General features: G+C 47.7%; 1 protein-coding gene across 1 annotated transcript in view; it reads right to left on the bottom strand.

The window, feature by feature from the left end:
• Positions 1-14112, bottom strand: part of LOC112259590 (glypican-5-like) — a 222053-nt gene that overhangs the window by 83314 nt on the left and 124627 nt on the right. Inside the window, exon 6 of the mRNA XM_042328696.1 lies at positions 6349-6469. Within this exon, the coding sequence (XP_042184630.1) occupies positions 6349-6469 (121 nt within the window). The remainder of the gene's footprint in view (positions 1-6348; positions 6470-14112) is intronic.

Below are 14112 nucleotides of genomic sequence, written 5' to 3'. Positions count from 1 at the left end.
CCCAAAAACAGCTGGGCTGGTGGCCTGCAATCAGAACCCTCTCAGAGCTGCTTCCAGAGAAATTAGCTGGATTTACTGAGTGGAGGGGAGAGGAAAGGGAGAGAGAGAGAGAAGGGAGAGGGGGATGATCCTCAGAGAGAGAGAGAAAGGAGGGCTGGAATGGGCGAGGCATTTAATGGACCTTTTTATGTGGGGTCAGAGGATTAGAAGGCTCAATGCTTGCCTCCGCGGACGCTCCTCTGAGAAAGTGAAGAGAATGTGAATGACAGAGTGTGTGTAATAGTGTGTGTAATAGTGTGTGTGTGTATGTGGTTGTCTGTGCATGTGTTTTCCGACCCATATAAAACCCCATAGTACCTTACAGTCCAACCTCCACCCCCAATGGAAGTGCCAGTGTAATACTGTGCTCTTGTATGGAGTATGTCGGAGTGTGTATCAGTACCCTGGGTGTAAACAGTGCCGCCTGGGATGCCAGCTGATGCCAACTCAGTGGGCTCTAATAGGAGAATGTCATGTGGAGGTCTGGAGGTTCCATACACTGTCACTTCACAGCACCACTCTGTACAATCCTCTTAGCAACATACACAGCCCTACAGGTTGCCTTATGATAATTACCTACACATCTCAGATATGGACAGGCTTGTAAAAGTCTGTGTGTGTGTGTGTGTGTGTGTGTGTGTGTGTGTGTGTGTGTGTGTGTGTGTGTGTGTGTGTGTGTGTGTGTGTGTGTGTGTGTGTGTGTGTGCGTGTGTGCGAGTGTGTGTGTGTGCACCCTCATTTGTGTGTGTTCGCATGTGTCTCTCTTCCCATGTGTGTGTGGGTGAGTGTGTGTTTCTATGTGTTTCTATGTGTGTGCGTGCGTAAATGTGTGTGTGTGTGTGTCCGTGCCTAAGCATGTGTGTTTATCCATGCTGAGTGAATCCTGGAAAGTGGCTATGGGCAGATTAAACAGTTTGCCACTGGGCAGATTAAACAGGGTGACCCTGCCTGTGCTCTTATCTGGAGTAAACACTGAAGCCCAGCCCCTTGTTCTCTCTCTCTCTCTCTCTCTCTCTCTCCCTCTCCCCCCCCTCTCTCTCTCTGTCATCCCCCCCCCCTCTCTCTCTGTCACCCCCTCTCTCTCTCTGTCACCCCCTCTCTCTCTCTGTCATCCCCCTCTCTCTGTCACCCCCCTCTCTCTCTCTTGCGTGCTCTATGCATCTCTCTCTCTCTTTCTCAGTCTTTCCCTCTCAATTCAATTTCAATTCAAGGGGCTTTATTGGCATGGGAAACGTTAGTTAACATTGCCAAAGCAAGTGAGGTAGATAATATACAAAAGTGAAATAAACAATACAAATGAACAGTAAACATTAGACTCACAAAAGTTCTAAAAGAATAAAGACATTTCAAATGTCATATTATGGCTATATACAGTGTTGTAACGATGTGCAAATGGTTAAAGTACAAAAGGGAAAATAAATAAACATAAATATGGGTTGTATTTATGCAGCTCAGTTTCCACCTCGTTTTGTGGGCAGCGTGCACATCTCCCCCTCTCTCTCTCTCTCTCTCTCTCTCTCACACACACACACACTTGGAGAATCAAGGAAGAATTTCTTTAATCTCTTTAAATGTCAACAGCATCGTGGCTCCATCATGGGCTGCCATGGCAATGACCTCTCGCCACCCCAGAATGCATTGCTTCTAACAAACCAAAACCAGCAGAAGAAACACACATCTGATTGAGTAATATCCAGTCTGAAGCTACTTCTGAAGCCAAAAAGTAAAAAGACATTCATCTCTGGACCATTTTGTTATATAAAGCTAAGTAAATAAGTATACTAAGCGACCAAGCTGCTAGGACAGAACAGACCTGGCGTCACCTTTAATTAGCCCTGAAGTGTGAAGTCAGATGTGTGAAAACCCAAATGCAGAGGACTTTGAAGCCCCAATGGCTTATCCCTGTCCAGAGGTCATTACAATACAATAACACTGCACGGAATAAGTACCAAAAAAAAGCTCCTCAAGGACAATCCATAGACACTATTTGCTGACTGCTACAAAGACGGGAACAGACCATCCCCACGGTACTATAAGAGCACACTAACCCTATGTCAAGAGAGAGGGTATTTGCCCAGGGTGGAAACTCAGAATACTAGACATTGAGGAAAGTGAAACAACCTCTGTCAACGTGTACAGGTCTGGGACAGTAATGGTGCAGGGCCTCCTCATGCTGTTCCAGCAGGACTTTTACGGGATCAAAGAGAGAGCACCGCAGGAAAAGATCTCTCTGTGATGACTCACCCATCCTGAGTGAGTCTGATCACACCTCTTCAAACTGTCCTGCAGACGAGGATTGTCATTCACGAAAATACTTTCACCCTGCCACCACGCAGCAGGTGAATGCAAGGATTTTGCGAGACTGTGCCTCAAAACCTCATGTCTACCTGGCTCACCACTCTACCCTGGACTTGAACAGCCTTTATGCCAGGTCCACCTCTACAAGGCAGCAATCCCAACTTTTGACAGGACCCTGAAGGACATCACCCTCAACCGTAGCCTAAGCACCTCACACAGGAGCAACAGACACCACACCCAGACCAGGGAGACAACCTCCCAGACCTGCAAGACCCTCTCCTGAAAGACATGCACTGAGAGAACCCATGCCAAGAGGACCTACACCTAGATCACAGCATCACCAGCCACACCCCAACCAGCTAAGACCACCCCAAGCAAACCCTGGCCACACCCTATATAGGCCACCCCATATCAGCCCCTTCTGCCATTCACATGCCCCCCTGGCCCTGCGGCAAAGACCTCAACATGACAGCAGGACATTTGCCCAGGCGGTGAGCAGAGCAACAGGAATCATGAGGCATCAACGCCAAAGGAACTGAATAATATTAAGAAATGCTATAGTTAGTGTAGAAATCTACCAAAAAAACAATTAGGCACAAACAAATTCAATCCCTTCTAGACAATTTCCTGGACAAAAGGTTTCACTGCAATAATGAAGGTGTAAACTTGGCAGTAGAAAACCTAAACAGTATATTTGACCTCTCAGCTTCCCTATCAATTCTAAAAAATGTCAAGCAGACAACCTAAGAAAATTAACGACAATTACAAATGGTTTGATGAAGAACGCAAAAACCTAAAAGAAATTGAGAAACCTGTCCAATCAAAAACATAGAGGCCCAGAAAACCTGAGTCTCACTATGGTGAATCACTAAAACAATACAGAAATACAGAAATCCAACCACTTCTGGGAAAATTGGAATACTCTAAACAAACAACAACACAGAGAGTTATCAATCCAAAATGGAGATGTATGGATAATCCACTTCTCCAGCCTTTTTGGCTCTATAACAAAGAACAAAAAGCAAAAACATATACATGATCAAATACAAATCTTAGAATCAACTATTAAAGACCAGAACACACTGGATCGTCCAATTACATTGAATGAACTACAGAACAAAATACAAACCCTCTAACCCAAAAAGGCCTGTGCAGTTGATGGTATCCTAAATTAAATAATAAAATATACAGACCACAAATTCCAATTGGCTATACTTAAACTCTTTAACATCATCCTGGCATGTTCCCCAATATTTGGACACAAGGACTGATTCCCCTAATTCACAAAAGTGGAGACAAATTTGACCCCAATAACTACCAGGGGATATGCGTCGACAACAACCTTGAGATGATCCTCTGATTATCATTAACCGCAGACTCGTACATGCTTTGTTGGTTTCAAAAAAAGCTTTCGACTCAATTTGGCATGAGGGTCTGCTATACAAATGGATGGAAAGTGGTGTTGGGGGGAAAACATACGACATTATAAAATCCATGTACACAAACAACAAGTGTGTGGTTAAAATTGGCAAAAAACAAACACATTTCTTTCCACAGGGCTATGGGGTGAAACAGGGATGCAGCTTGAGCCCCACCCTCTTCAATATATATATCAACGAATTGGCGAGGGCACTAGAACAGTCTGCAGCACCAGGCCTCACCGTACTAGAATCTGAAGTCAAATGTCTACTGTTTGCTGATGATCTGGTGCTTCTGTCACCAACCAAGGAGGGCCTGGAGGGCCTACAGCACTTAGATCTTCTGCACAGATTATGTCAGACCTGGGCGCTGACAGTAAAGCTCAGTAAGACAAAAAATGTCTGGTGGCCAGGACCACAAATACAAATTCCATCTAGAGACTGTTGCCCTAGAGCACACAAAAAAAATTGACAATGTAAAACACCAAATAATGCATGCAGAGCAGAATTAGGCTGATACCCGCTAATTATCAAAATCCAAAAAAGAGACGTTAAATTCTACAACCACCTAAAAGGAAGCAATTCCCAAACCTTCCATAACAAAGCCATTACCTACAGAGAAATTAACATGGAGAAGAGCCCCCTAAGCAAGCTGGTCCTGGGGCTCTGTTGACAAACACAAACACACCCCACAGGGCCCCATGACAGCAACACAATTAGACTCAACCAAATCATGAGAAAACAAAAAGATAATTACTTGACATATTGGAAAGAATTTACAAACAACCTGACCAAACTAGAATGCTATTTGGCCCTAAACAGAGGGTTCACAGTGGCAGAATACCTGACCACTATGACTGACCCAAAATTAAGGAAATCTGTGTCTACAGTGTGTACAGACTCAGTGAGCATGGCCTTGCTATTGAGAAAGAAGACAGGCTATGTGCACACTGCCCACAAAATTAGGTGGAAACTGAGCTGCACTTCCTAACCTCCTGCCAAATGTATGACCATATTAGAGACACGTATTTCCCTCAGATTACACAGACCCACAAAGAATTCGAAAGCAAATCCAATTTGGATAAACTATCATATCTATTGGATGAAATACCACAGTGTGCCATCACAGCAGCAACATTTGTGACCTTTTTCCACCATAAAAAGGCAACCAGTGAAGAACAAACACCATTGTAAATACAACCCATATTTATGCTTATTTATTTTCCCTTTTGTACTTAAACTATTTGCACATCGTTACAACACTGTATATAGACATAATACGACATTTGAAATGTCTTTATTTTGGAACTTGTGAGTGTAGTGTTCTGTTATTTTTTTATTGTTTATTTCACTTTGGTTCATTATCTATTTCACTTGCTTTAAACATATGTTTCCCAAAGCATTTTAAATTGAAATTGAATTGAGAGAGCGAGAGAGTGACAGAGAGGCACAGAGAGTGAGAGAAAAGAGAGATGGTCATAAAACAGACGAAGAGAGAGAGGAACAGTGATAGAAGGAGAATTAGTAAGGCGGGGACAAAGTGAGCGAGGGAAAGAGAGACAAAAGGAGAGAGATAGGCAGTGTGTGTACTATCTGAGGGTATCGAATGCGGGGCCACAAAAGGCCTGGCGGGCAGCGGCGCAACAGAATCTGTCCCGTTTGTCCCCTCAAATGGCCCCTAGGGACCCCTGGGTAATGGGTCCTTTATGCCGAGGCCTTTTCAGGATCTAATCCTCATCTACATAACAACAGTGTCACTTGGAAGCTGCGCTGTGTCATCTCCGCCTGGCCGTCACTCACTACTGACCTTTTGCTCTCTTGAGTGTCGCTCTCGCCCGATGTCTGGCTTGCTCTCTCTCTCTCCGCCGTTCATTTTCTCTCTCTCTCTCTCTCTATCTTTCTGTCTCCCTCATTTATCGTTTGCTCCCAAAACAATGTTGGTTTAAGAGAGAAAGACAGTAAACCAGAGGTCAGCTAACAAAATACTAAGCCTCAGACGCCATGTCACGGTGTGTTCAATAATCACATAACAGAATCAAATGCACTATAACCGGGCTACAGTATAACCAGAACCAATCCAATAGGACCAAAACATGTTCTCCAGTTTCATCTATAGATTGTAGCATCTGTATGATGTTTCACACGTTCCTCCGCTCCTCTTCAACAACTGCCCTGAGGTTAGATTTACAGTACAGTAGGAATCTGCTCTCATTGATGGAACACTGTTTTCGGAGACATGGATCCACCTACAATAATCTCGCCCCACTTCCACGGAATGAAGGTTTGTTCTGTAGACATCACTAGGGGACTAGTTATGCACTGTACCTTTAGAGAGCGTAGTCTACACGCATACTAGTACAACACACCCAACACACAACAAAAACACGCTCCTCCACACATGTAAATCTAATTCCCATTGTCTCACATGGGAACTGAATGATAAGAGTGTAAACCTGTTGAGTATCAACCGACTTCACCTTTACCTGGTACAAAAATCTGTTTGTGCTGTATGTGACTATAGCCAGCTCGGCAGTAATGCGCCTGTGTGTTGGTGTAACCATGGTAACGGAATGAGGCTGAAGGGAGGGCCTACCTGGTTGAAGCGCTCCAGCCTCTCCTTCACCTCGGCCAGTTCGGGGTTTGGGCTGCGAACTTTGACCTCGGGGTTCTGCTTCTGGGCCTGGAGACCGTTCCCCACCACTCTGCCTGTATAACTGGAGAGAGAGAGAGGATGGAGGGGGCAGTGGGAGAGGGAGTGAGAGAGAGAGAGAGAGAGAGAGAGGATGGAGGGGGCAGTGGGAGAGGGAGTGAGAGAGAGAGAGAGAGAGAGAGATGGATGGAGGGGGCAGTGGGAGAGGGAGAGAGAGAGGGGATGGAGGGGGCAGTGGGAGAGGGAGAGAGAGAGAGAGAGAGAGAGAGGATGGAGGGGCAGGGGAGAGGGAGGGAGAGAGAGAGAGAGAGAGAGAGAGAGAGGATGGAGGGGGCAGTGGGAGAGGGAGTGAGAGAGAGAGAGAGAGAGAGAGAGAGGATGGAGGGGGCAGTGGGAGAGGGAGTGAGAGAGAGAGAGAGAGAGAGAGAGAGGATGGAGGGGGCAGTGGGAGAAGGAGAGAGAGAGGGGATGGAGGGGGCAGTGGGAGAGGGAGAGAGAGAGAGAGAGAGAGGATGGAGGGGGCAGTGGGAGAGGGAGTGAGAGAGAGAGAGAGAGAGGATGGAGGGGGCAGTGGGAGAGGGAGAGAGAGAGGGGATGGAGGGGGCAGTGGGAGAGGGAGTGAGAGAGAGAGAGAGAGAGAGAGAGGATGGAGGGGGCAGTGGGAGAGGGAGAGAGAGAGAGGATGGAGGGGGCAGTGGGAGAGGGAGAGAGAGAGAGAGAGAGAGAGAGAGAGGATGGAGGGGGCAGTGGGAGAGGGAGTGAGAGAGAGAGAGAGAGAGAGAGGATGGAGGGGGCAGTGGGAGAGGGAGGAGAGAGAGAGAGAGAGAGAGAGGATGGAGGGGGCAGTGGGAGAGGGAGAGAGAGAGAGGATGGAGGGGGCAGTGGGGAGGGAGTGAGAGAGAGAGAGAGAGAGAGAGAGAGAGAGGATGGAGGGGGCAGTGGGAGAGGGAGGAGAGAGAGAGAGAGGAGAGAGAGAGGATGGAGGGGGCAGTGGGAGAGGGAGAGAGAGAGGGGATGGAGGGGGCAGTGGGAGAGGGAGAGAGAGAGAGAGAGAGAGGATGGAGGGGGCAGTGGGAGAGGGAGAGAGAGAGAGAGAGAGAGAGGATGGAGGGGGCAGTGGGAGAGGGAGAGAGAGAGGGGATGGAGGGGGCAGTGGGAGAGGGAGAGAGAGAGAGAGAGGGGGGGTGGAGTGGGAGAGGGAGGGAGAGAGGGGATGGAGGGGGCAGTGGGAGAGGAGAGAAAGAGAGAGGGGGGGTGGAGGGGGCAGTGGGAGAGAGAGAGAGAGAGAGAGGGGGGGGTGGAGGGGGCAGTGGGAGAGGGAGGGAGAGAGGGGATGGAGGGGGCAGTGGGAGAGGGAGAGAGAGAAAGAGAGAGGGGGGTGGAGGGGGCAGTGGGAGAGGGAGGGAGAGAGGGGATGGAGGGGGCAGTGGGAGAGGGGGAGAGAGAGAAAGAGAGGGGGGTGGAGGGGGCAGTGGGAGGGGGGCAGAGAGAGAGGGGGGGTGGAGGGGGCAGTGGGAGAGGGAGAGAGAAAGAAAGAGAGAGGGATTTAATTGATTGTTCGCTTGTTGAACGTGTGCAATAAAAACAGCGGTATTGCATCACATTACAATCGGGATTATAGGTCTACAAACAACCCTCATGGATCAAAACCCAAACATTCAAAGTGCATAACATTGTAGAATAAATGATCATGTCTCCGCTATATTATTCATGACATTCTCCAACTTAGCCCTTCAAGTCTGTTTTAAAATCTAAAGTAGAACAAAAGCACTTTGGCTCCACTCAAAGTGATGAGGACAGTTTGTCCAGCACATTGTCAGCAACCCTGCCTTCTCAGAGAAGCCCATCCTAAATCACTATACATTACAGGAGAGGTGCTGGTACTGTCCTGTATGAGCAGTTCTGAGCTCTTTTTACGACTCAAGGAGAGGTACTGGAAGTGCTGAGTGTGTGTGAACATGTGTGTGTGTGTGTGTGTGTGTGTGTGTGTGTGTGTGTGTTTGCGTGCACGTGTGCGTGTGTGTCTCCTCGTGGCTGTGATTCAGCAGGCTGCAGGTGGAGCGATCCAAAAACAACTTAACAGAGTTATGGGGGTTTGGGTAGAGAAACTCCCATATGTGCCAGCATCAAATCAAATGGTGCTTCTCTTCAGGTTCCGGTTGTGTGTATAGTGTATGGGCGAGTTCACCTAAGATGTCCTCCAGAATAAAAGCCTATTATCAAGGTGAACTGGATTATGGCTGGTTTGTGATCTTAGCAGTGACGTCGTGATAAAGGTGTGTCTGTACCTCCTCTTCCTCTAGCTGGAACAGCGCTTCACCGAGTCGCAATAGAAATATTAAACCTCCCCTAGAGCCACCTCTCTCTTCTCTTCAGAGTGGTTTGCATTGCTAATGCTCTCCCTCTCTCTCCCTCTGTGTCCCTCTCCCAACTTCTCTCTGCATCGCTCTCTCCTCCCCCTCTGTCTCTCTCTCTCTAATTGTACCTGCAGCTCTTGAAGCCTGTCTGACTTATCCCCACTTCCCCTGACATCAATTATGAATTGAAAAGACAAATGCCTTCCTTTGCTTGGATTGAAAGGTAAAGAGAGTGTCAGGCTGGGCTATGACTTGGCTGGGGAGGGGAGGGGGTGGGAGTATTGGCTGGGGAGGGGGTGGGAGTATTGGCTGGGGAGGGGTGGGATTATTGGCTGGGGAGGAGGTGGGATTATTGGCTGGGGAGGGGTGGGATTATTGGCTGGGGAGGGGTGGGATTATTGGCTGGGGAGGGGGTGGGATTATTGGCTGGGAAGGGGTGGGGGTATTGGCTGGGAAGGGGGTGGGATTATTGGCTGGGGAGGGGTGGGAGTATTGGCTGGGAAGGGGTGGGATTATTGGCTGGGGAGGGGGTGGGAGTATTGGCTGGGGAGGGGGTGGGAGTATTGGCTGGGAAGGGGGTGGGTGTATTGGCTGGGGAGGGGTGGGAGTATTGACAAGGTTGTATTCTGATAGACAAAGCTAATTAAACAGGATCATTTTAGATTGTAGAATAGGGTATCAATGAGAGTTGTGGGTGATGGGATGGGATTTGTGAGTGAGTGAGTGTGTGTGTATGTGTGAGTGTGTGTGTGTGTGTGTGTGTGTGTGTGTGTGTGTGTGTGTGTGTGTGTGTGTGTGTGTGTGTGTGTGTGTGTGTGTGTGTGTGTGTGTGTGTGTGTGTGTGTGTGTGCGTGTGTGTGTGTGTGTGTTTGCATGCGTGCGTGCGTGGATTCAGGGCTTGAATATCATATGGCAGAGTTGGGTCAGGGCATTAATACTCTATGAAAGTTACCAGGAAGGCACTGCCCCTCAGCCTTGTAGTTTTTAAACTTTTGTAGGCTTTTTGAATGATCTTCAATTGACCAAAAAAAGAATTAAAGACAAGTTCACATAAAGTCCTATCTTATCTCATTTTATCTACAGTACATTACATGGCCAGCCCATCAGATTCATCTCAACATCTGCCAGCTGAGTATTGACTGGGTTAGGGTTAGGGTTATGACTGAGTATTGACTGGGTTAGGGTTATGACTGAGTATTGACTGGGTTAGGGTTATGACTGAGTATTGACTGGGTTAGGGTTATGACTGAGTATTGACTGGGTTAGGGTTAGGGTTATGACTGAGTATTGACTGGGTTAGGGTTAGGGTTATGACTGAGTATTGACTGGGTTAGGGTTATGACTGAGTATTGACTGGGTTAGGGTTATGACTGAGTATTGACTGGGTTAGGGTTATGACTGAGTATTGACTGGGTTAGGGTTATGACTGAGTATTGACTGGGTTAGGGTTATGACTGAGTATTGACTGGGTTAGGGTTATGACTGAGTATTGACTGGGTTATTGACTGGGGGTTATGACTGAGTATTGAGGGTTATGACTGGTATTGAGGGTTATGACTGAGTATTGACTGGGTTAGGGTTAGGGTTATTGACTGAGTTATTGACTGAGGTTAGGGTTATGACTGAGTATTGACTGGGTTAGGGTTAGGGTTATGACTGAGTATTGACTGGGTCAGTATTGGTTAGGGTTATGACTGAGTATTGACTGGGTTATGGGTTAGGATTATGACTGAGTATTGACTGGGTTATGACAGTATTGGTTAGGATTATGACTGAGTATTGACTGGGTTAGGGTTATGACTGAGTATTGACTGGGTTAGGGTTATGACTGAGTATTGACTGGGTCAGGGTTAGGGTTATGACTGAGTATTGACTGGGTCAGGGTTAGGATTATGACTGAGTATTGACTGGGTTAGGGTTATGACTGAGTATTGACTGGGTCAGGGTTAGGGTAGGGTTATGACTGAGTATTGACTGGGTTAGGGTTAGGGTTATGACTGAGTATTGACTGGGTCAGGGTTAGGGTTATGACTGAGTATTGACTGGGTTAGGGTTAGGGTTATGACTGAGTATTGACTGGGTTAGGGTTAGGGTTATGACTGAGTATTGACTGGGTCAGGGTTAGGGTTATGACTGAGTATTGACTGGGTCAGGGTTAGGGTTATGACTGAGTATTGACTGGGTCAGGGTTAGGGTTATGACTGAGTATTGACTGGGTCAGGGTTAGGGTTATGACTGAGTATTGACTGGGTCAGGGTTAGGGTTATGACTGAGTATTACAGTACTAGTGAAGAGAGGGAGATGCCTTTATGTATGTAAGAGCGTGATTGGGCAATAGTATGAGAAAATCCCTGTGTGTGTGTTTGTGTGTGTGTGTGTGTGTGTGCTTGCGGGCGTGCGTGGGCGGCTTGTGATCATGTTTGTGAGGTCAGACGGTTCAGGCCATTGACACATCTGATTGAGCAAACAATTTGATTTAGCTCCTCTCCCCCCTCCTCCCTCCTCCCTCCTTCTTTTCCCATTCACCCCTCTTGCATTTCACCACGAACACGCGCACACACACACACACATACAAGTTTGACACTCTAAAGCTCTCCATCTCGATTAGCTAACACACGTCTCTATTTCAATTAGGCTTGCTAAACGCAACAAAACAATCTCAGTGGACAACGGCTGGGTGGAGTAAGTGTGTGTGTGTGTGTGTGTGTATGTATGTGTGTGTGTGTGCTGCATCATAGACTATATTTGGATACAGACCTAAAGGCCTTATTGATCTAACCTTAACCCCCCCCCACACACACACACACACACACACGCCACTCACTAATGATGTCTTTCTGACCATACCCTGCCCCTGGACCTCTCAACTACTGAGCCATGTAAGCTTCAAACTATAGCCTCAGGCCAAGACATTCGCATACACACGCACTACCACCACACACACACTTCACTAATGATGGTGCTGCTGTAAAGTCTATAAGCTAACAGGGAGACCCAGAGGCCATGGCTGGAGGATAGAGTGAAAAGTGGCTCCGCGGAACCTGGTGCACACACACGCACGCACACACACACACGCGCAGGCACGCGCACGCACGCACACACACACACACACACACACACACACACACACACACACACACACACAAACACACTGGAGGGGAAAACGCTGAAACACTGAAGGGCACTGAGGTGTAGAAACGGTAGGGCTAATTTAGTCTACTTTCTAGTAGATGACGCTTGTCAACTCTTACTGTCACCTTGGCAACAAGTGTGGAGAGTTGTTGAACGGGAGTGTGGAGGGTCGTTGAAAACGAGTATGGAGTGCTGTTGACCATGTCCCCATTAAAACACACACACACACAATTCTTCTCCATTCTCCTCTGGCACTCGCCACAGCACTAAACTCTGGTCACCATGTTATATGACTATTAAGAGTTTAAGGAGCCCAGAGAAATACATGGGTTTAGAAGTCCTGAGTGAGAGAGATGGAAAGGAGAGGGAAAGACAGAGAAAGAGAGAGAGAGAGAGAGAGAGAGAGAGAGACAGAGAGAGACAGAGAGAGAGAGAGAGAGAGAGAGAGAGAGAGAGACAGAGAGAGACAGAGAGAGACAGAGAGACAGAGAGAGAGAGAGAGACAGAGAGAGACAGAGAGAGACAGAGAGACAGAGAGAGAGAGACAGAGAGAGAGAGAGAGAGACAGAGAGACAGAGAGAGAGAGAGAGAGACAGAGAGAGAGAGAGAGAGAGAGAGAGAGAGAGAGAGAGAGAGAGAGAGAGAGAGAGAGAGAGAGAGAGAGAGAGAGAGAGACAGAGAGAGAGAGACAGAGAGAGAGAGACAGAGAGAGAGAGACAGAGAGAGAGAGAGAGAGAGAGAGAGAGAGAGAGAGAGAGAGAGAGAGAGAGAGAGAGAGAGAGAGAGAGAGAGACAGAGAGAGAGAGAGAGAGAGAGAGAGAGAGAGAGAGAGAGAGAGAGAGAGAGAGAGAGAGAGAGAGAGAGAGAGAGAGAGAGAGAGAGAGAGAGAGAGAGAGAGAGAGAGAGAGAGAGAGAGAGAGAGAGAGAGAGAGACAGAGAGAGAGAGAGACAGAGAGAGAGAGAGACAGACAGAGAGAGAGAGAGACAGAGAGAGAGAGAGAGAGAGAGCGCGCAAGAGGGACTTATAAGGGTTTATGAGGAGGTTGGACATGTTGAAATACTCTGGTCTGAAATGAAGTCTTTGTTTAGGAAAGGCCACACTGTTCTCACACACTGATAACTGAACCACACTCACAGCGACGTCCAGTAACATTAAACACATGAAGTTAGTCGCTAATGCAGAAGAGACACTCAGACAAGTATTTAATAAACAAAGATCCCCAGACAGGCCTGTAATAACACAGTAAACACACACGCATACAGTCCACACACACACACACAGTCGAAACACACACACACACACTCTTTCAGACGCGCTCAGTCAAATATTTAAAAAAAATGCCATGTCCCGTACACAAACACATGCACTTATGATGACAATACAGCTTAGAATGTGAGTACTTCAAAGACCCCCCTGTTCCAGTCAAAGTGTTCTGGGACGTTTAATAGAGGAGAGAGGTGGGGAAGGAGAAGAGGGAGAGCTGCCAGAGGTCATGCGTAGGCGAGCCTGAACAAGGTGCTCTCTCTCTCTCTCTCTCTCTCTCTCTCATTCTGCTCTCTCTCCTAGTCGCTCTCTGGGGCTAAGTTGGGTCAACGAGGCCTAAAGCATACCGACGAGGGGCTGGGATGGACCCACAGAATCCTAGCCCTCATCACTAACATGTGTTAGGTCTTGTGCTGAACCCAGAGTTTTTGTGGAGCTCCATACCAAAGCTGGGAGGTGGCTGGACTTGGGTTGGACCAGGGTCGGGTTCAAAGAATCTCAACACCACATGCCCTATCAGGGTTTTGGCTGCTATAATGTAGATGCTGTGATAGCAGCAGCAGCAGTGTACGGCCAATTGACAACAATGCACAAGCAAAGCTTAATTCCACTCAATGACTCTAGCGCTTTAGCTAGAAACAAACAAACAAACACTTGAGACTGGATGAAATGGGGGATAGACCAAGTTCCGGCATGCTGTGTGCAGTGGCGACGATCTCCGCTACACCACGGTCTATTGGCCGAGAGTGGGCTGAGTTGGGCTTTAGTCTGTTTCTATCGGCCAATCAGATACGCTCCGGTCAGCCAACAGCTAGCATGACCACCACGACCACGTCCAAACACATAAACATGCAAACAAACAAACAACAATTGTAGGCTGTTTCCACGGCGCCACAGAACGTAGGACTAATGGCGATCTAGGTTTAAAGTGTTTATACGGTAAGTGGGTTGCAC

This window comes from Oncorhynchus tshawytscha, linkage group LG10, assembly GCF_018296145.1.
Source record: "Oncorhynchus tshawytscha isolate Ot180627B linkage group LG10, Otsh_v2.0, whole genome shotgun sequence".
NCBI lineage: Eukaryota > Metazoa > Chordata > Actinopteri > Salmoniformes > Salmonidae > Oncorhynchus > Oncorhynchus tshawytscha.
Note: the sequence above shows the minus strand (reverse complement) of the source record. Positions and strands in the feature narration are given on the sequence as shown.